This window comes from Gigantopelta aegis, chromosome 6 (genome assembly GCF_016097555.1).
Source record: "Gigantopelta aegis isolate Gae_Host chromosome 6, Gae_host_genome, whole genome shotgun sequence".
NCBI classification, from domain to species: domain Eukaryota; kingdom Metazoa; phylum Mollusca; class Gastropoda; order Neomphalida; family Peltospiridae; genus Gigantopelta; species Gigantopelta aegis.
In genome coordinates, this window is record NC_054704.1 from 37,449,176 (window position 1) to 37,469,024 (window position 19,849).

The 19,849-nt window shown below is 34.5% G+C and overlaps 3 protein-coding genes across 9 annotated transcripts in view; all 3 read left to right on the forward strand.

The window, feature by feature from the left end:
• Positions 1–19,849, forward strand: part of LOC121375495 (transcriptional regulator ATRX-like) — an 84,591-nt gene that overhangs the window by 38,264 nt on the left and 26,478 nt on the right. For all 6 annotated transcript variants that reach the window (XR_005958319.1, XM_041502972.1, XM_041502971.1 and 3 more), the window contains 7 exons: positions 4,166–4,319; positions 4,614–4,723; positions 5,197–5,337; positions 7,801–7,978; positions 10,311–10,448; positions 11,474–11,649; positions 12,452–12,691. Coding sequence is in view for 5 of the 6 variants with exons in the window: in XM_041502972.1 (XP_041358906.1) it covers positions 4,166–4,319; positions 4,614–4,723; positions 5,197–5,337; positions 7,801–7,978; positions 10,311–10,448; positions 11,474–11,649; positions 12,452–12,691 (1,137 nt within the window). In the remaining variant the exon portion in view is untranslated. The remainder of the gene's footprint in view (positions 1–4,165; positions 4,320–4,613; positions 4,724–5,196; positions 5,338–7,800; positions 7,979–10,310; positions 10,449–11,473; positions 11,650–12,451; positions 12,692–19,849) is intronic.
• On the forward strand, positions 305–2,964 carry LOC121375499. Of its 2 annotated transcripts, XM_041502979.1 has the most exons (6): positions 305–777; positions 1,023–1,253; positions 1,386–1,651; positions 1,837–2,063; positions 2,190–2,324; positions 2,484–2,964. In XM_041502979.1, exons 3-5 carry the CDS (start codon positions 1,583–1,585, stop codon positions 2,287–2,289), a joined length of 396 nt encoding a protein of 131 aa, XP_041358913.1. In that variant the 5' UTR covers positions 305–777; positions 1,023–1,253; positions 1,386–1,582; the 3' UTR covers positions 2,290–2,324; positions 2,484–2,964. The 2 variants fall into 2 exon arrangements, with proteins under 2 accessions (XP_041358913.1, XP_041358912.1); XM_041502978.1 differs by lacking the exons at positions 1,837–2,063; positions 2,190–2,324; positions 2,484–2,964 and having other exon boundaries at positions 1,386–1,571.
• LOC121375498 lies at positions 12,860–16,950 on the forward strand. The gene is made up of 3 exons (XM_041502977.1): positions 12,860–14,084; positions 14,774–14,915; positions 16,104–16,950. Exons 1-3 carry the CDS (start codon positions 13,723–13,725, stop codon positions 16,512–16,514), a joined length of 915 nt encoding a protein of 304 aa, XP_041358911.1. The 5' UTR covers positions 12,860–13,722; the 3' UTR covers positions 16,515–16,950.

Genomic DNA, 19,849 nt, shown 5'->3' on the forward strand with positions numbered 1-19,849 from the left:
TCACTAATATATATATAAATTATTTTCGTGGACCTCTCTGCTAATTTAATTATTGATGCATTTTGTTTGTCTTAAACCAGATAAAAATTAATACTGAGTATTTTTGTTGAGAAGGAAAAAGTGTTGCAATGTCTCTATCAGTCTGTTCACAGATTATACATTCGGGAATCTTCAGATATATGTGGGATTCGTTGGATGTTAACTGGTTTTCTACTTTATGCCAGACCTGTCAACTCTCCCGATTTATGCGGGAGTCTCCTGCTTTTTGAACCTTTGTCCCAATCTCCCGACAAACTAAGCTAAACATCTGCTGATTGCCAAAGAGGTACGTCATTCGGTAGCCATTTCCAGTTTTGTAAATAATGACACAGCAGCAACTCAAAACAAAGGAATAAAAGCAGAAGCACTTTTTGCAATGATGGTGGCCAAACATAATCTATCGTTTAAGTTTGCCGAACACTTTAGGCGAATAGCACCAGTTATGTTTCCAGATAGTGCTATTGCATCTGACTTCAAGTGTGGAAAAACTAAAACCACTATAATTATAAAGAAAGCTCTGGCACCTCACTTTAACTCCGAAGTCAACAAACTTTGTAACGGCCCATTCAGTGTTTTGGTTGACAACTCTAACGATCGTGGCGACAACAAAAATCTGGCAATTCTTGTACGCTGTGTGGATGATGAGATTGAGCAGACAGTCACCAAATTCTTGGACATGCCTGTCTGTAACTTGGCCAATGCAGAGAATCTATTCAACACTATTGACAAGTGTTTCACGTAAGTTATAAATATATTATACATTAAAAAAAACTTGTTAATATTAAATTTTATTACTTGAATAAATACTTAAATATTTTCCATATCAAACTTAATAAAACTGTTTTGGATTATATTTATATAATGCAGGTGTTTCTCCAGTTTTCATTATAACGTGCTAATTTTCATCTTGATGAGGTAAGACCAAAGGGTATATAATTATATATTATATGATTAATTTACTAATTTGTCTAATTATCTTTCAGTGACCGTGGTTTAGATTGGATTAACCTGGTGGCTTACTGTTCAGACAATGCCAGTGTCATGATTGGACAACACAACTCAGTATTATCAAGGATCAGACAGAAGCAGCCAAACGTCTTTGACATGGGATGCATATGTCACCTGACAAATCTTGTCATCAAGGCAGCCCTCAAGAAACTCCTGCTATCACTGGATCACATGCTGGTTGAGATCTATTCCCATTTCCTTGTAAGGTATATATATATTTTATTAATTAATGTAGCATAATTATTTTTTGTTTCCTTGTGAGGTATGTTTCTTTTTATTTTATGTTTTGGCTGTGGCATGGTAATGTTTTAATACTATTTCTTTTTCCACTTTTCTAGTGCAAAGAGAACTGAGTTATACAAGTCCTTTCAAGAGTTCTGTGATGTATAGCCAGACAAGATTCTGAAACATGTTCAAACAAGATGGCTCAGCCTTGAGCGATGCATTAAATGAACCCTGGAACAGTGGCCAGCACTGAGATCATACTTTACAAGCCATGAAGATGTGGAGAAGACTGGGAGAGTGAAGAGATGAGATGCAACTGTACTTCCTGTTTCTGGAGTTCATACTTCCACCCCTGAACGAATTCAACACAACATTTCAGGTAAATGTTTGTGAACGAAATATGAGAAGGCTATCATTGATTTCTTTTATTATAATGTTATTAAAAAATTTTTTGATTAGATGTGAAAGTAATACGACATCCAAGATGATATCATTTCTTTTAGTTTAATATTGTCAATTGAAAACAAATTATTTTCAATATTCTAACACAAGCATTTTTATTAGGCAGATGAGGTGAAGGTGTGCTTCTTGTACCAAGAAATGGAGCAGCTTTTACGGAAGTATCTGGCAAAGTTTGTCACGGTAGCCGTCATAAAAGGTCGCCCAGTGACAGAGGTTCCCTTCCAGATTGCAGACAACCAGCTCCCAGATAACCTGCTGGCTGTGGGCCTCAAAGCAAGAGGGTTCATCTCCAGTTTGGATAACACTGATCTCATCAACAGATTCTTCAAGTAAGTATTTTTGCTAATTACTTTAAAACTGGATTAGGAATTTCATGAATTTTGTATGTTTATTGTTACATTTTATTAAATAGGTTGAATTGTTAAAGTAAATTGTGATTTTTGTTGTTTTTTCAGGTATGTTCGAATGTTCTATGTGGAGTCTGTGATAAAAAATGATGCAGAAGTTTCCATTCCAGAACCCTGTTCTGAAAAACATTGGATAGATTCACCCTGACCCAGAGAAGTGCAGCTTATTCACCACAGAGTTGGGTATATAAAGTTTTATGATATTTTGTTGTATGATTTCCATATTATAACTTTATTTCTTTCTTATATTAACTGGTTTATTCCTTTGCAGTCTTGACCTTTTATTGAATAGGTTTCACTTCCAAATACTTGTGATTTTTATTTTATTTTTTACTTTTGCAGTCCTGGCCTGTGCTGAAGGAGTCTCCTTTCCTTTGAGTGATGCCCTTAGTGAAGAGTTTTTAGACTTAACCTTGAGTCCTCCAGAGGAGCTCCCATCAAATACCCTCCAACCAGACACTTACTGGATCAAGATGAAGAAACTGAAAGAACTAGATGGATCTCCCCACTTCACACAATTGCTCCAGCTTGCCATCACCCTGACCCTGATTCCAAATTCAAATGCAGACACTGAAAGGCTATTTTCTGTGGTTAGACAAATCCAGACTGAGGGGAGGTCAGAGCTGGATAATGAGACTGTGTGTGCTCTGCTGAGCTGCAAAATAAACTGTTTACAGCCTTTTTTTCCAGAACACTTTTTCCAACGAGACTGAAGTGTTCAAAAAGTTCAACGAAAGTGTACAATGATGAACACAAGGGTTGCTAATTCAGTGAACTGCATTTTACTAGAGTATTGATGCAATAAACAAAATCTTCTTTTTTTTACCAAATCTCCTTCTTTTTTTACCAAATCTCCTTCTTTTTGAATACCAATCTCCTGCTTTCTCTTGAATGAAGGTTGACAGGTCTGCTTTATGCTCATGACATGTTTACTTGCTGCATTAAAAATAGATAACCAAGATCCTGGTCTATGTAAATCACATGATTGTCTTTTCATTCATTTTAACAATCAGAATGGGTTTTTTATGCAAATAATACTCTCCTTTCAAATAAGGTGTTTTGTTAGGGAAAAAATGGAAGAATATATAGCGATTTAGATTTAAAAAAAAATTGATGATGATAATATTTATTTGTTAAAATTTCACTGTAATTGTTGGGCAAACACATGGTTGGGGTTTGTTTTCATAGTGATCATGTTACTGATGATCTAATAATTTTAATGGTGAGAAATCAAAGGCAAAGTGGATTTTACTCTTGAACATATTTTGGCATGACAAAAGGAAAAGAATAAGAGAGATGCCTACATTTTTGTCACATTGGAAATGAGTCTTCTTTTTGGGGGACTCTAATAATTATTACTGAATAAATGAATAGATATAACTTGTAAACTGGTACATCCAGGGTATAATCTGTATACGGTGTTTTGGGGCATACTAACATTTAATCCAGACCATAAGCCCCTCCATGTCCAACTTTGCGACCTGTTATTTCTTTGTGTTTTAATTGGCAAGAGAAAGCTTAGCAAAAGTTCAGTGGCGTCATCCGTATAGCACCTTTGTTGTTGTTTATACTTCAGTAGAGTACATTTCAATCTGTATCAAGGTGTAGGTGTACTAAGTGCAGAATACATCTACATGTTTTAACAGCTGTTAATTTAGCAGAAAAATGTATCGTGTTTCCTTTGATGACGAGTCAGAATTATCAAATGTTTTGACATCCAATAGCCGATGATTAATTAATCAATGTGCTCTAGTGGTGTTGTTAAACAAAAAACAAACTTTAAAACTTTCAGTCTGATCACATGTTACGAAAATATTACTTAAAACTATAACAATATGTTTGGTTTAATGAAAAGATTTTTGAAGAATAGAATTGTTAAAAAAATGGCAAATGATTCTTCTTGTTATATTAATTTTATTTATGTATTTTATAAAAAAATATATAGATTCCTATTGTTTACTTGAAAACTATTTCTGTTTGTTTGCTGTAGTTTTTTCAGTGTTTGAACAAAATATATTTTGCAGTTCAACAATATAGTCCAGATAACTGATGACAATTCCCCTACTAAATGTCCCATGACGACACAGCTCATTCTTGAGAGAGATAAGGAAAGTGAAGAGCCAATCATTGAAGTCAACAAGAAATTGGTGCGCAAGTTGAAACCTCATCAAGTAGAGGGTATGTGATTGTTCAGCATTATTGTGTTACTTGAAAATGTCTGTGTTGTGTGCTGCCTGACTGTTTGAAGGTTGTGTGCAAATATTACTATTTAGTATGAGAAATATGTTATTGGTTATACTCATTCTGGTGGGGTTTTTTTTGTTTGTTTTTTCCTTTATTTAAAAAAAAAAATTGATGTTAGTTGTGCACAAAACATTTTTTTTAATGCTATGATATTTTGGCAGATGTACATGTATAAGAAGTAAAATTATATGGTGGTTTTGTTATTTGTATTTGCATTTTATTTTTCAGCTGTGCAGTTCATGTATGACTGTTGCTGTGAGTCTGTTGAAAGGCTGAAGAAACAGCCTGGATCAGGCTGCATTCTGGCACATTGTATGGGTCTCGGTAAAACTTTATCGGTAAGTTAGCTGCCAATTGATTCCTGAAAATTAATTGCTTCTTTTTTGGTTTTGTCTTGTTTAACTCTTGCATTTGATCCTGTATTTTGTATTGACTTTTTTGATGCTGTATACTATACAGATATATGAAAATTTGCTTGCAACCCAACCCATACAATTGCCCACAGGACATTTACAATGCTGTGGAGGTTTTAATTCTCCATGGCACGTTTTTGGCTTGGACTACATTCAGGGTTTTTTCATTGGCATGGGTTTTTTTTTGCCATGGTAATTTTCTTAATTGCAGTTGTTGCATTTGAATGTCTTTTGTGACTTCAATTTGGGAGGGGGTGGAGGTGTGCATTAAACGTACTCTACTAGCTGAGCCTAGATCTTGTATATTAATTTAATTTTTGTTTGTTTTTGTTTTTAATGTTAAAAAAGGCTACAAAATTATATGTGTTAAACATTTTGACGACACTTTGTTATTGCAGGTTGTCAGCTTTGTTCACACGATGATAAAGCATTACGATCTTACGAACATTGGAACGTGTTTAGTAGTGTGTCCTCTCAACACGGTTCTCAACTGGGTTCACGAGTGGGATATGTGGCTGGATGAGAAAGACAAACTAGAGGTATGATTTCAGAACCCTTTGGCTTCATTCCTATATGTTGTGTGTGTTCATTTCAAGGTCTTTGGGAGACAACCGTTGACTTTACCAAAGTGTCGGAAAACGCACTCTGGGGCCATCACTGATAACATTCCTATTTTGGGGTGTGGGATTCCTATTTTTTAAGGCCTGGATTCCACTCCAACTACAGTTGGCATCTCTGCCTATAGTGCAGAATGGTATCTACTTGTAGAATTTTAAATTATAATTTCTGTATTTTTGTATTTGTTATCTCATACATACAAAATCAACAATACACAGGGGATAAAAAATCCCATTGCCCAACGCCCGTGCCAAGTGGAATTTCCATGCCAGGCAAGTAATTATGTTAACTGCATATACCCGATGACAAGTGACTAATGTAACACCTAAAACTTTTTTTTTTTTAATCTTGTTACAAATCTCAGTAAAACCTTTAGATTGAGTTCCAATCATTCGAGCATTTACATAGCTCTAAGGAGAACTAACCCTAACCCTAATTGCTTGAATGATTGGAACTCTTGCCAATGCATTAACACACCAAAACGGAAAACAATCTGTTGAAAAGTTCAAAAACAACTTTAGAGTTATTCCCCTTTTACTATTGACTAAGATTGGTAATTTCTGCCACAGAACGTTAAACTGAATTCGTACAAGTAATCGGTTCGATGATCTTCAAAATTGGAAACAGCGTCCAATACACTTTACAGCTTATACAAAAATAAAATATACATGCCTTGTGTATGCAATCAAAATGTTTAATCTTTGCAAAAATGGTGTATGAGGTAGGATACAGTTTAAAATTGTCATATTCAAATTATATTGGACGTTAATGCGGTGGACTCCGGAATCTGCTCTTTGCAAATGAATGGGGGCGTAAAGCACGTTTATTATTTCCGAGTTCACTTGAACAAAGCATAAATATTATGAACTGTATTCTTATAAACGTTGCAAGATATTTTAGTTTAGATATTATAAACCATGTAGAAGAACATACTTATGTTTTTCAGTATCCTCGAAGCATCGTGAAGCGTCCTATTAACAGGAAAATTACTACATTGCACACGCATTGTAATCTCACGATCAATTTGATTATTTGATCTATTACCGTATTCAATTAACTACAAATATCAATTAATAAAATGTTTATAAGAGTATTCCATCAATAGATAAAACACATGCCACAGTTGAATGTGTACATTCCAAGGCCTGGATCGGAAAGCGTCCTATATAGGTAAGATGGGCTTCCATAATTAGTTTTTGTTGAAAGAATATGTACGTCACGTGACCTGACCCAAAGATAAAAGCAGACATGACAGTGACAGGATTCCTTCGCTGTTGACAAGTGCTGATTATTTAGATGCAGGTAGGTATTAATACAGAATATGATTTTAATCATTGCTACTATTAAAAATAATAATAGTGCATAATTCATTTTGTATAAAAATAACTTTTTACCTGTTTTTTCCTCATGTTTTTTTCTTTATCAGTAGCAAGTACTTCCTGGTTCAGAATTATTGTGTTGTCAAAGTTCACTAGTGCACAGATTCATAATAAATAAGCTGTATGTAAAATAGGATGCTTCTTGACTTAGGACGGTTTTTGATCTTTAGCGATACTTTGCAAATGTAAATCTACGTTCATGTAAAATGAACGGGTAAGGTGAAGTTAGATTTCATTAGCCCTACACCATAATCGTGATGGTGCGATGCCCTCTAAGCATACATGAATGTATTTATTTTTTCTGTGAACAGGGTAAAAACATCCCAGAGAAGTGTTTTAGGGCAGAGAATGTTAAATAATATACTCACAATAATGACACATGGGCCAAAATCCCTAAAACAAATTCAACCAATGCCAGCCATAAAAGAATGGCTCACAAATGGAAAGGGTTCTTGCCACATTCATGGCCACTAAGACATACGTCGACACAATAATTATATTGAGATGAACAAGTGGACACTACCAAACAAATAACAAAGTTTAAATCAACAAATGAACACTATTTAAAAAATAAAGTTTAAATCAACAAATAGAGAAGACAGTGAATACTACTGGACAGACATATACATTTAGTACTTCCTGGGTAAGTGTTGTAACCTATTGGCAAAATTCTTTATTTGTGCAATCAAACCAATTACTTTCAATATTATTACCTTATTGAGCACTGTATTAAATCAAATAGGAGTAACACAGTTGGGTGGAAAAATATCTGGGGCAAGTGAATATCTAATTGGCACTTGCCCTGTGGCAAGTAATTTTTTTGAAAAAATGTTTAACCCCTGAATACAGACAGATCAACAAAAGAATAAGCAAATTCAGAGAAAACATAATGCAACATATAGGGACGGGTAGGGTGGTGGTATTTGTTCTATTTTAGGCTACTGCACTGGTTATTAGGTTATTGGATTATTAGGGGGTGTATATTTAGTGTGGTTTTGCTTTCAGATTTATGAAATGGCTGGTGTCAAAGGTAACAATGAGCGCATGCACTACCTTGAAGACTGGCACAAAAATGGAGGTATCATGATAGTGGGGTATGAAATGTACCGATCTTTGTCCACTGGTTGTCGAGTGAAGGGCAAGAAAATGAAGAAAGTATTTGCTGAAACACTTGTGGATCCTGGTAAATATATCTGCCATTTTATATACCAGTCTTTAATGAGTTGCATTATGGTTGTCAGTCCTGTTAACTTTTCTTGGATACTGGTGTCGACCTGTCACAATACACTAAAATACTTTGATAGTGGTCACAGAAAGTGTGTAATATTAATTAGTAAATTTAGGTTAATATTATAATCATAGATACACATGTATTTTGTCTAGTGTGTAATGATATACTGTAGATCCTGAAATTAATGCGTCCCTAAATTAATGTGACTGTGGGCAGACTAAAATAAGACGTAATTAATGCGAGTGGCCTCCATATGAAATATTACTTTCCTAATAACACATGTCTGTGTACTTTTTGGTTAAATCTGAGTTACAGGCGTCTTCAAGGAGATCAACTCACTAATGTATCAGTGTACACATCAGTTAACCTGTTTGGTACCTAGTGTTTTTTGTAGCAATCATTTATCTAATGTGTATAGTTACCTAAATCTGGCTAAACATTACAACCATTACAACTGAACTTTCCTAAGATATGCCGAGAAAGTGGCAGCAAACATGAACAGTAAAACAAAGAAATATTTGACCTCAGGATTAGCGTGCTAAAAGCCATTCATGCACGACGAATCATGTCTGCTTTTGTCGTACTATTGGACAGTTAGTCTGTCTTGCCTATGATGAATTGTACTCCAATTGTTTTATGAATGTATTTGAATTTTAATCTTTGTTTTAATAGCGTATTTTAAAAGCCCGTCTTGTCACTATAAAATATTGTTGTTGTATGTGCCTCATATGCCGTTGTGGAACAGCCTGAGCATAATAAAGTTCTGTTCTGTTCTCACACATAGCTTGCTGGACAAAACATAAAAATAAATGTGTCATATTATTAATGCGAATAACACAAACTCGCATTTTTCACATTAATTTCAGGGTCAACAGTAGTTGATAAAAACTGTTCTTGAAAATAATTTGAAATGTTCTTTTCAAAAACTTGAAAATGGAACCCAACACTACCAAGAAAAATATGTCTCCCCTGATTTTTTAAAATTTTAGTTTTCAGTGTACTGTTATTATATTTTGGTATTAGTACTATGTAGGTGAAAAGAGTACATGCATAAGAATTTATCTGGACCTGTAGGGGTAAATGTAGTCAAACTTCTTCTTTTTTCTTTTTTTCTTAAAGTTGACCTATGCTACATAATATTTGGTGGAACATTTGTTTAATAAAGTTTGATGAGTTTGGTGGTATCATGTTTCTTTAATGACAACACTAGTTATCTATAGTCCATCCCATGGGGAACACCTTTTTTAATGCTATGGAAATGACTATAAGTTATTTATTTCTGAGCCGATTTTTTAAATTGCACATAAAATTGGTATTTTTGTTTGGTATTTTCAAAACACTTTTACTTGTCTTCTTACATCAAACGAAACTGAAATTATTTACCAAAAACATTTTTATAGGAGGATGGGACGGATTATAAGTTAAATTGCATATTTCTAAGAATTATGAGATAAACTGATTTTTTTTAGGTTAGGCTAAATAATGTTTAAAACCAAACACATCAGCATGAGGGTTTAAATTCTGAAATCATCTTTGGAGGATCCATAATTTTTTTAATTCATCACCACAAAAATAATTTCGTTGCAGTTTTGTGACTGTGTGTTTGTAGTGGGTATTTTTGCCGATATGTAACATATCATCTGCAATACAATTCCAAGGGAGGTAATTACATTACTTTAGGTACACCAGTTGGTTAAGATCTTTTTAGTAAAGAGATCCTTGGAAAAAGCTAAAAGTGGGCCTTGAAAAGTCTTGAATTGTTTTCTCCAAAAGCTTGTTTGTTAAATCGATTATAACTTACCTCAAAAATTAAACCGGAGTATGTTTATCTCCATTCTACCAGGACTAAAATGTGTTGGAACTGTTTAAAAACACATTTTGATTAGGATTGAACAGACAGGATCTCCACTATTGGAATAGGACAAAAATGTCAACCATATCATTAATTGGGCTGCTGTACTGTACACAGTATGTTTTATTAAAATGCAATTAGTGTACTAACTTTCATTCTTTTCTTCTCTTGTCAGTTGTATCTGTTAACCGTTTGGGTTTGATGTTACATATGTCATTCAGCTTACCAGTGTCAGATGTTGGGTTTTCTTAAACAGTCATGTTTCTTTGTGAACACCGATTCTTTTTCAACATGAGTAAAGAGGTTTAGTTAAATAAGGTGGTTATGTAAATTTCAACAATTAATTTGAGGTATTGGTCAGTCAGAATAGAATCATGTATTTTCCAGTATCCATTTATGTATTTAATTTTTTTTTTTTTGTTTGTTTGTCAGGACCAGATATGGTTGTATGTGATGAGGGACATATTTTAAAGAACGATCAATCATCGATATCAAAGGCTATGAATATGATGAAAACTAGACGAAGAATTGTGCTCACTGGCACACCACTGCAGAACAATCTTGTTGAATGTGAGTAAACTATAAGGATCTTTTTATTTTTTCATTGTTCTTCATCCAACATATTCTGGCTTAGTGTCTGTCTTATTTCCCATATATCACGATATGAGTTTTCTCTATCACAGTAAGTATCATAATATATTATTTACACAACCATCAACCGACTCTCTCTCTCTCTCTCTCTCTCTCTCTCTCTCTCTCTCTCTCTCTCTCTCTCTCTCTCTCTCTCTCTCTCTCTCTCTCTCTCTCTCTCTCTGCATTCTTATGAAACTATTCCAGAGTATAACAAATATTTTGAAAAGTCACTAGCCACAGGACTAGTGGGTTTGTGAAAACCACTAGCCCACCAAGATAAAGCACTAGCCCAAATTCCTGATCAAATAGAACTGGATTTTTATATCATTTTTGTAACATTACACATTTACAAGTATAACAGTAAAATAAAAAACCCACTTAAATCATGTTGTAACTCAGTTTTTTGTCGTGTTGTACGTTTGGTCTTTTGTCAAGTGTGATCCATCGTCATTGTCCTGTGTTCGCTGTTGCCGGGGGAAAATAATTGAGCAAACTCATGGTTGGTATCTAAACCCACTATCAAAATAATTAAATTTAAATGAGGATACGACAGTGTAACACACAGTAATAGATGGTTCAGTGTATTTGGTAGTGGGTTATACTTCAGACTTCAAACCAGTATATAAATGCCTATGACCACTAGGGTTCAGGCATGTCCGTCATATCTCTCTCTCATTTCTAAACTGACGAGTTTTGTTTGACATCATGGAATCTTATGACACACGGTCTTCCTATACATACAATTAGAGTCGCTATTACAATTGGCATGCAACAAGTCCATACAGCAAATCACATGATGAGAAATGCCACTTGAACACGAATTCATTTGAACTAATTGAGCTTTACTCACCACACCACCCAACTACTTGTTTTGCTAAATGTTGGATCTTTATTTCTTTTCTTTTTTAAAGATTTGTTTCTTATCTTAAGATGATTATTGTATTTTATTGATAAAATTTCAGATCATAGTATGGTCAGCTTTGTGAAGCCGAATTTGCTTGGTACCAAAAAAGAGTTTCTTAACCGATTCGTCAACCCAATTGGGAACGGTCAGTGTTCTGACTCGACACCTCACGATGTCAAAGTCATGAAGAGAAGAGCACACATTATCCACGAAATGTTAGCTGGTTGTGTGCAGGTACATATCATGTGTATTGTTACCTAACTGGTATTAAAACAATACTGCAGTTCATATGTTAGAATGTATAGCCTGTAAAACCTAAAAGCTGCCTAAAGGGACATGGTACGGTGATTATACTAGGTGTGATGGAATATAGGGTCAGACTCCCTTTGTAAATTGACCCATTTGCTATCTTATTTGTGAAAATGCTGCTGATTGCTGATTGGTAATTAGATACATGGAGGCTGTGGGACTTTCAGTTTCTTACCACTAGACTGAATTATTTACGTGCTTGGGTTATGTAAATCAAGGACACACAAAACCATATGTGAGCCTCGTGTGTGGTATGTTGTTAAAAGTGGATTTCATTACGACAAAAAAAATATAAAAAATTCTTAAATATAGTTTATGAATATGCTAATAATGGTACCCAACTGTCTGTCTTCGTCTGTCCCTAGTATAGTTTTCCAGTTCGTTTTTTTTCTCACAATTCCTTGAGATAATTTGAAAATTTGTTTTCCAGATCTTTTTATTTTTTTTATTTTTTTTTTGCAATGCCTGAAGATATTGAGATGATATTTTGTATATAGTTATTATCATGTATTGTTACAAATCAAGTTTAACTTTCATGGCAATTAACCCATTTTTCACAGTTATGGCCCTTGGAATTTAGGAGATAAGAAAATATATTTGGCCAGGTAGAAGACATGAATTGCTTTAGCAGTACTATCAGAATACTTGTTTTAAAGTTTTCTTGACATGTTTGTGAATATTGTAATCTAGGAGGTTTTAATTATAGTATTTGAAAACTTAATTTCAGAGACGTGACTTTTCTTCACTGACAAAATTCCTGCCACCAAAGATGGAGTATGTAATTCTGGTCCGACTGACGCCCATGCAGATCACGCTGTACGAGAAATACCTGGAAGTGACTGGACAGGCCCAGGAGGGACAGATCATAAGCCGAGGGGCACGTCTCTTCTCAGATTATCAGAATCTCATGAAGATCTGGACTCATCCATGGGTGCTGAAGTTGGCAGAAATTAGAGATGAGGCCAAGGTAAAATATTTATACATTGTGCTCCAATTAGCCACTAAACAATTTCCGGCACATCTACGCTCCATTTGTTTGCAACAAAGGCCCTTTGTTACTACTGAATTGAGGAGTAGTTGTCAACTTGTTCTTTTATTTTTTGACGTTAATAAAGTTTTCTATTACTATTATTGTTTGTCAGATTGTGTGCAATCTGCTTCTTTTACAGAAAAGAAAATGTACAATATGTTTTGTGCTCAACAGAAATATTTACAAACACGTCTGGGGGGGGGGGGGGGGTGTCCAAGATAAATGGCTCGTTGATGATTGACTCGTTAAAACGGCACCTTAATAAAGTTTTGATATTTGCAAGTAATATGCATGTGTTTGTGTATATATCACTGTGTACGAATGGAAGTGTACATTAATTTGAGTAAATGACTAGCTGCGATTTTCTGTACCGCTAGCTGCATTATTAACTACGACCTATGCAGTTCATGTTTCCACAATTACTCCGTAAGCCACGCCCCCTTAGTTGCTGTTACTACGTCCCACAAGCTAACATCCAAAATGGCGGAATCGGTAGCAGACTGTGTAGCTGATCTAAAAAGTATTCCAGATGATGTGTCTGTTTTATATCTTCCTGAGAGTTCGGGCCTTTCCAGAAAAGCACAAGAGAAAGGTTTAAATTATTTTACGCAAGGCTACATCCACCATATAAAAATTTCCGATGAAAATCAACCGAAAGTGAATGGTGTTCCATGAGGAAAAACGACTCGGCACACAAACTCCATATTCAAGTTTGCTTGGAGACGAAACAGCTATCAGAGACTAACTGCTCCTGTAAAGCTGGGTGAGTATATTTTGGTATTAAACTAATATTGCAGCATGGTTTATTTTAGTGCAAAGCAAAAATAAAAGTAACAAACCGGAATTTAACAAATGACACACATGTGTCTTAAAGCTACATTGTCAAAACTTTGTAATAATATTTGAACATTTACAGTAGATCGGCCAACTGTTTAGTTTGAATTCACCTCACAACCAATTTCGGTCATATGCATCACACACACACACACACACGGTCTGTTCATGGGCTGTGTGTGGACATGTATATTATTCATATTTATTTGAAAACAACAGGTGTTCATGAATATAAACGACTTTCTTTTTGTACTTCCAGGCTAAGTGGCCACTGCTCACACATTATTGGGCTCTTAAAAACCGTACAAGGATTCATGCTGCACAATTTAACATCAGTCCCAGAACAGCAGAGTTGTACGAGCATTCCAAGACAGTGGGGCCATCCAAGAGGGATGAAAATAAAGCCAATACCAATGAGCCATGTTGTGGTGGAAAGACCCACAGCAGAAGTCAGAAAACGAAAGCCTGTATTATGTCAGTTGGATACACAGAAGAAGTAAGACTTATAATGTTGATTTGTTCTTTAATACTATAGGCGGCATACCTATTGTAATTATATCTATTCATTTTGAAATTAGCATCACCTCATTGAGATTTTTATTGTATTTTTGGAATATTTCAGTATGTTCTGCAACTTCTTTGCATATTGTAAAGTTGCATTTAAAAGTTTATAATACTCTCTGAAAATGTAGAGAAATAAATAATAAACAATAAACTGAATATAAAATGTACATGTATATTTTAATCAATATAATAAAACACAGAATTTATTATATTTTGCATAAACTAATTTCATGTTGTTGTGAAATTAATATTTAATAATTAACTGGAATGTAGTATGATACTTTAAAAGTATTGTGCCGCTAACAATATGAAATTCCTTTTTAACAAGTAAATACTACACCTTATAAGTTGGAAAACTGGCAAGATAGACTTAGATTATTTTTATTTGGGTCACATTTGGGGGGATTTCCAAGGAACCTATAAACAATATGTTTTACTACATCTGTAGGTAGATATAATAATCATCATCTTTAGAACAGGTCTTACAATATTTTCTTTAAAATGTAGCAGTTGCTAATGCATCATAAATTGTTGTAAAGTTTGTTTTATTTGTTTATTTTGAGTTAGTATACAGCTTAGCATACGGTTACGCAACACATGTACTAATTCTTTACACTTCAGACTTCCTCTTGTTGAGTCTTCTGATGTTAAAAAACTGAGACAACTCGATGGAACGCCACTGGGATATATTTTATCAGAAGATGGACCTACAGTGGATACACCTTTTGGGAAAGTATCTGTTGGCTCACTGTTATCATATCAGGTAAAAACCTTTCTTTCTGTTTTCCAATTTTATTTACCCCTAACAAATGTATCTTGAAACAATGTCAAAAAGCAACAAACTGCCCAAATCTGATTTATGTTTTGGAAGAGCGAAGTTGGGGTTGTATGAAAGACATTTCTGTAGTTTTTTATTTTAGAAATTACTCTTTCAATGTGAATTCGATGTTTTGCAATTTTTTGTGTCAGTTCTGTTATCTCCTGGGAACATCTGTGAACCAGACGAAGCAAATGGCGGTATATTTAATTTTAATCCTAGCTTTTCTAATTCTTTCCCAATGGTGAATCCTTTGTCTGCCATGACAGCATCTCCTTCCAGTAAATAACCTCTTTCAAGTAGAGCTTTCAGTAAATCATAAAACCCACTGTTTGTTGTAATTTCTTTGTCTGATACAGACCCAGTAAACAGTTCAGAAACAAACATCAATGATCCACATGGATCACAACCAATAAGACACTTTAAGGTAGTGCTTGATTTGTAGTCACTGTACATTTGACTTTGTAGAGCCAGAGCACAAGGAGATTGTGTTTTAATTTCTGTGCCATCAATGATAATCAGACTTGTGGGAAATGTCTTTTTGTAGTCAGCAGGCATATTGTTAATTATTATATCCCTGTGTGGCCAAATATTTAACTGCCCAAATTTGAAATACATGTGTTCAATCTATGCATTAAAAATGTCAATCGAAGATTGCAATGAAAGTCCAAATCGCATGGATATGTCTTTTAGGCAAAAATTATGCCGCAATCTACACAAACATAGAGAAAGACAATCTTTCAGGGAAAGCCTTTTAATATCACGCCTACTTTTTCTGTAAAAAATGCAATCATCACTTGGTGCAAGAAAATCAAGGAGTGCAAGAAATCTTAACAGCTTTAATCCTGTGTAATACTGGAACAGATCTTTCAGTTTTCCCTCTCTTCTACAGACACTATCAAAACCAAATTTTTCTCCATCTTCTAATTTTTTCTCTAATTCTGTTATTCGTGTCTTCTGTTCTTGTACTTTCTTAAGCAATTCATCATTTTGCATTGTTGTCTCTTCTAAATGTTTTCGAAGTTTGTGACTCTCTGCACTATGTACTAGGAGATCAAGTGGGGAAACCCCTGAAAATTTATGAATGAAAAAGACACATTCAATGTACTTAATAAAATTTGTATTATATTTTAGACAAGAAACTTAAAAAATATAGAAGTTTCTGTAGGAACTGGATGCGGCAATACACTATTTCCAAAAACAGCACCTGTAAAGTTAACAGATGAATATCTTTGCTTAAATAAAGACTTTGCCCTGGTTGATGCAGAAAAACTGGAAAGCCAGACACAGGGACAGGCAAGCTGCCAGTTATGGAAAATATCAAGGGCCAAACGAATAACAGCGTCAAATTTTGGGAAAATTTTACAACTCAAGTCTGTGCCATCTTCAAAATTCTTGGTGAATATATTTAACACCAAAGAAATATCAGCTGCTCCTTTGGAATATGGCAGAAGAAATGAACCAAAAGCAAAAGCCAAGTATCTTGAACTATATCATACAAGACACATACATGAATGTGGACTGGTGGTAAATAAAGAATTTTAGTTTTTAGGTGCCAGCCCACATGGTAAAGTATGTGATAACAATGATTGTGGCATAATTGAGGTCAAGTGACCATATACTGCAAGAGACCATACAATTAATCAAGCAGTTGATGAACTTAAAATTTTTATTTTGAAAAGAGAATTGCAATTCAATTATTTTGCCTCAGAATCATCAATACTATGACCAGGTTCAAGGACAGCTGATGGTAACTGGCTCAAAGTTTTGTGACTTTGTAGTTCATACCAATAAAGACTTGCATGTTCAGCGGATTTATCCGAATATTGACCATATGCAAAACATGTTGCAAAAATTATCTTTGTTTTACATGAAATATGCAAAACCCCATCTAACCGAAATGGAAAAAAACAAGTAGGTCAGGTGTATATTGAATATACAGGTGTATATATGTTGTGGGTTAGATTTCATTTTTGTGTAAATAATTTACACACCACATTTTAAAAATCGCTGATCCCATGGCTACTGGATTTTATGAAAATTCTAGAAGCTCTGAATGTATTTTGTATTTTCTTGTTATTAATCTTGTATGTGAAATTCACAATAAATATATTTGTTCAGCCAATGACTGCAAATTATCTTTAACACATATTAAAAAGCAGTAAGAAAACAACACCCAATATATTTGAAGACAAAGCCTTAGAAATTGTGACTTAAAAGTCATGTACTTGAACTTGCTTTAAATGGGGTTACCTACTCTGTATTTCTTTCCATTGAAATCTCCTGTACTCACCGTTTCTTTGGTGGGGGCTTTGACGGTGTTGATCGACTCCCATCTGCAGCTATTGGATCAGGGTGTATCTCTGTTGGGCCTCTCTCTCCAACAAAATGCTGTAAAAGAAAATATTTTCAGATATCAAAATGCAAAATCTAACAAGGTAAGCTACAAATGGTGAAAAAATTAAATAAAGCATGGCTGTATAATTTCATTTCATATTATGCATCTTCAAATCATGTTTTAGAATGGTGATATATATGATATGCACTTAAAATATTCTTGAACTACAGAAAAAAAAGAGTAACGTTTTTTTTATTTAACGATGCCACTAGAACACATCGTTTACTAATCATCGGTTATTGGACGTGAAATATACGGTCATTTTGATACGTTTGTCAGAGGAAGCCCTCTACATTTTATCATGTAGCAAGGGATCTTTTATATGCACTTTCACATAGACAGGAGAGTACATACCACAGCCTTTGGTATACCAGTGGTAGTGCACTGCCTAGAACTGAAAAAAAACAATCCGAAAATTGGTCCATCGAGTGGATTTGATCCTAAACTACAAATGAGTAAAATTACAACGAATGTAAGAATACTTTGAATGACTTGCATGCATTACCATTCCTTATCATGATAATGCCATATTTAAATTTACATTTCTTAGTTTTCTACTCCTGTCTGTTTAAATTTGAATTTTAAATAAATAAATAAATATGAAATAAATAAAAATGAGATAATTTCATGCACAACTACACTCACCTTTGAACAAACATACTTGTGCTTGTTTATGTTATCAACATTTAGTTGAGTGTGGTCGTCTGCATAGTCGAATCCATTTTAAACATTTTTCTTGTGGCGTTTTCGGCTTCGGAAACGGTATAAATGTCAAATGCTGTCCACTTTCATACCGTTCATCCGATTTGCATGTCCCCCAAGCACATCGCTTCACCATTGTGCCTATGAATAATGCCTTCTAACAAAGGAAGTATTAGCGCTTACTGAACAACTGAACTAAACAATGATCAACATAAAAACACGCTTGTGCCTTGTGGGACAATATGGCGGACGGAAATAAAGCATTATAGGTGTGTGGAAATAGCGCGCTTTGATTGGTTGAAGTTCCAAAGTGATAGACACCTGTGGAAACATGAGTAGCTAATAATGAAACTAACGATACAGAAATTCACTTCCTCGCCTAACGATAAGGTTTCTACTCTCTGACTTACAAACAAATCAGAACAGCGAGTCCAATGTCATTGTCAGACGGACATACTGTAACAAACACAATTTCATATGTAATTTAATAGTTACGATCGACTATCTACCTGCAATTAGTAATATTATGCACAACCATTATATTCCATAGTATATATATGTATATGTGTATACAGTGAAACCCCTCAAAACCGGACCCTCAGTAAACCGGAATTCCCTCAAAACCGGACGTTTTACGCGGTCCCATGATTTGCGTATCTTTTAACACTATAATTTAACCCTCTAAAGCGGAAAGTGCTCTAAACTGCACCTGATGAAATTATTCGGTCCCATTGTTTTCCTTTAATGCAAATTTTACCTCAGAAAACCGGACGGTGTCACACCGACATCAATCATTACTGCATTACTTATACTTTGAATACCCACTAAGCCGATAAGTGATTGCGTATGCAGAGCTAATTACATGTGCGCATGCTCCATTTTCAGTGACGTGCTGTTGACAAATACCAATTAAGGGATTAATTAACAGCTTTGATGTTTAAATAACTGGAGGAAACACATGTACTCCCTTTATTCTGAGCTCGCTTTGTTAGTTAGATTAACTTGCGAATTTGATTGAGCTCCTTTTCATAGCCTACATGTACGTCTCTCGATTACCGCAATGAACGGCAAAGCAACTACGAATTTAATTCATTTTTCCAATTGTTTGGACCCTTTTTTTGTTGTTGTTGTTTTGCTTTTTATCTTTGCAAAGTTTATTTAACAAAATAAAGAGTAAGCAAGAGTAAAATTGTGTGGCTTGGTTTGGTGGAAAATTTGTCAACAGTGTTTCATTTTAGTATCTACTTTGGACATGTCGGAACGTCCAGCGAAACGGCGCCATGTTGAAGTATCGCTTGATGATAAACTTGAAATAATAAACCTCTGTAAACTGGATACTTTATTTGGGGGCAGATTTGTTGTTACTGGAGGGGGGTAAAATTGTTGAGGGGGGATATTTTTAAAATATTAGGTTTTTAGTTTTGCCTGCCACTTATGATTATAATCATGTATATAGAACAATGTCTTAATTTTAACATTTAACCTTGAATAATCGGCATGCAAGACTAACATAAATATGTTTACACAGATATTTTTATGTAAACAAAACAAGTACTGTTAGAATAGGTAGATGTTTTTAGTTAAATTATATATTTAGCTGTTATTACAGAAAAAATTACACTTTATAATGCAATGTATATAGGCCTAATTAATTTACAGCAAACGAAATATTTAGTCAAACAGGTGCATGTGCAGGAAATTGTGTAGAGGAAGTCTAGACTGGCTAGTGGTGTTTTTAGGGGAGGGGTTGGGTCATGCGTCCCCAGAAATACACTGAAAA

Excerpts from the sequence above, each read along its gene's own strand:
- LOC121375499 (XM_041502978.1), top strand. The coding sequence starts at position 416 with ATGATGGTGGCCAAACATAATCTATCGTTTAAGTTTGCCGAACACTTT. Across the intron at positions 778-1,022 it reads ACTATTGACAAGTGTTTCAC|TGACCGTGGTTTAGATTGGA; the intron begins GTAAGTTATAAA and ends ATTATCTTTCAG. Across the intron at positions 1,254-1,385 it reads TATTCCCATTTCCTTGTAAG|TGCAAAGAGAACTGAGTTAT; the intron begins GTATATATATAT and ends CCACTTTTCTAG.
- LOC121375498 (XM_041502977.1), top strand. The coding sequence starts at position 13,723 with ATGCATCACACACACACACACACACGGTCTGTTCATGGGCTGTGTGTG. Across the intron at positions 14,085-14,773 it reads CAGTTGGATACACAGAAGAA|ACTTCCTCTTGTTGAGTCTT; the intron begins GTAAGACTTATA and ends TTTACACTTCAG. Across the intron at positions 14,916-16,103 it reads GCTCACTGTTATCATATCAG|ACAAGAAACTTAAAAAATAT; the intron begins GTAAAAACCTTT and ends ATTATATTTTAG.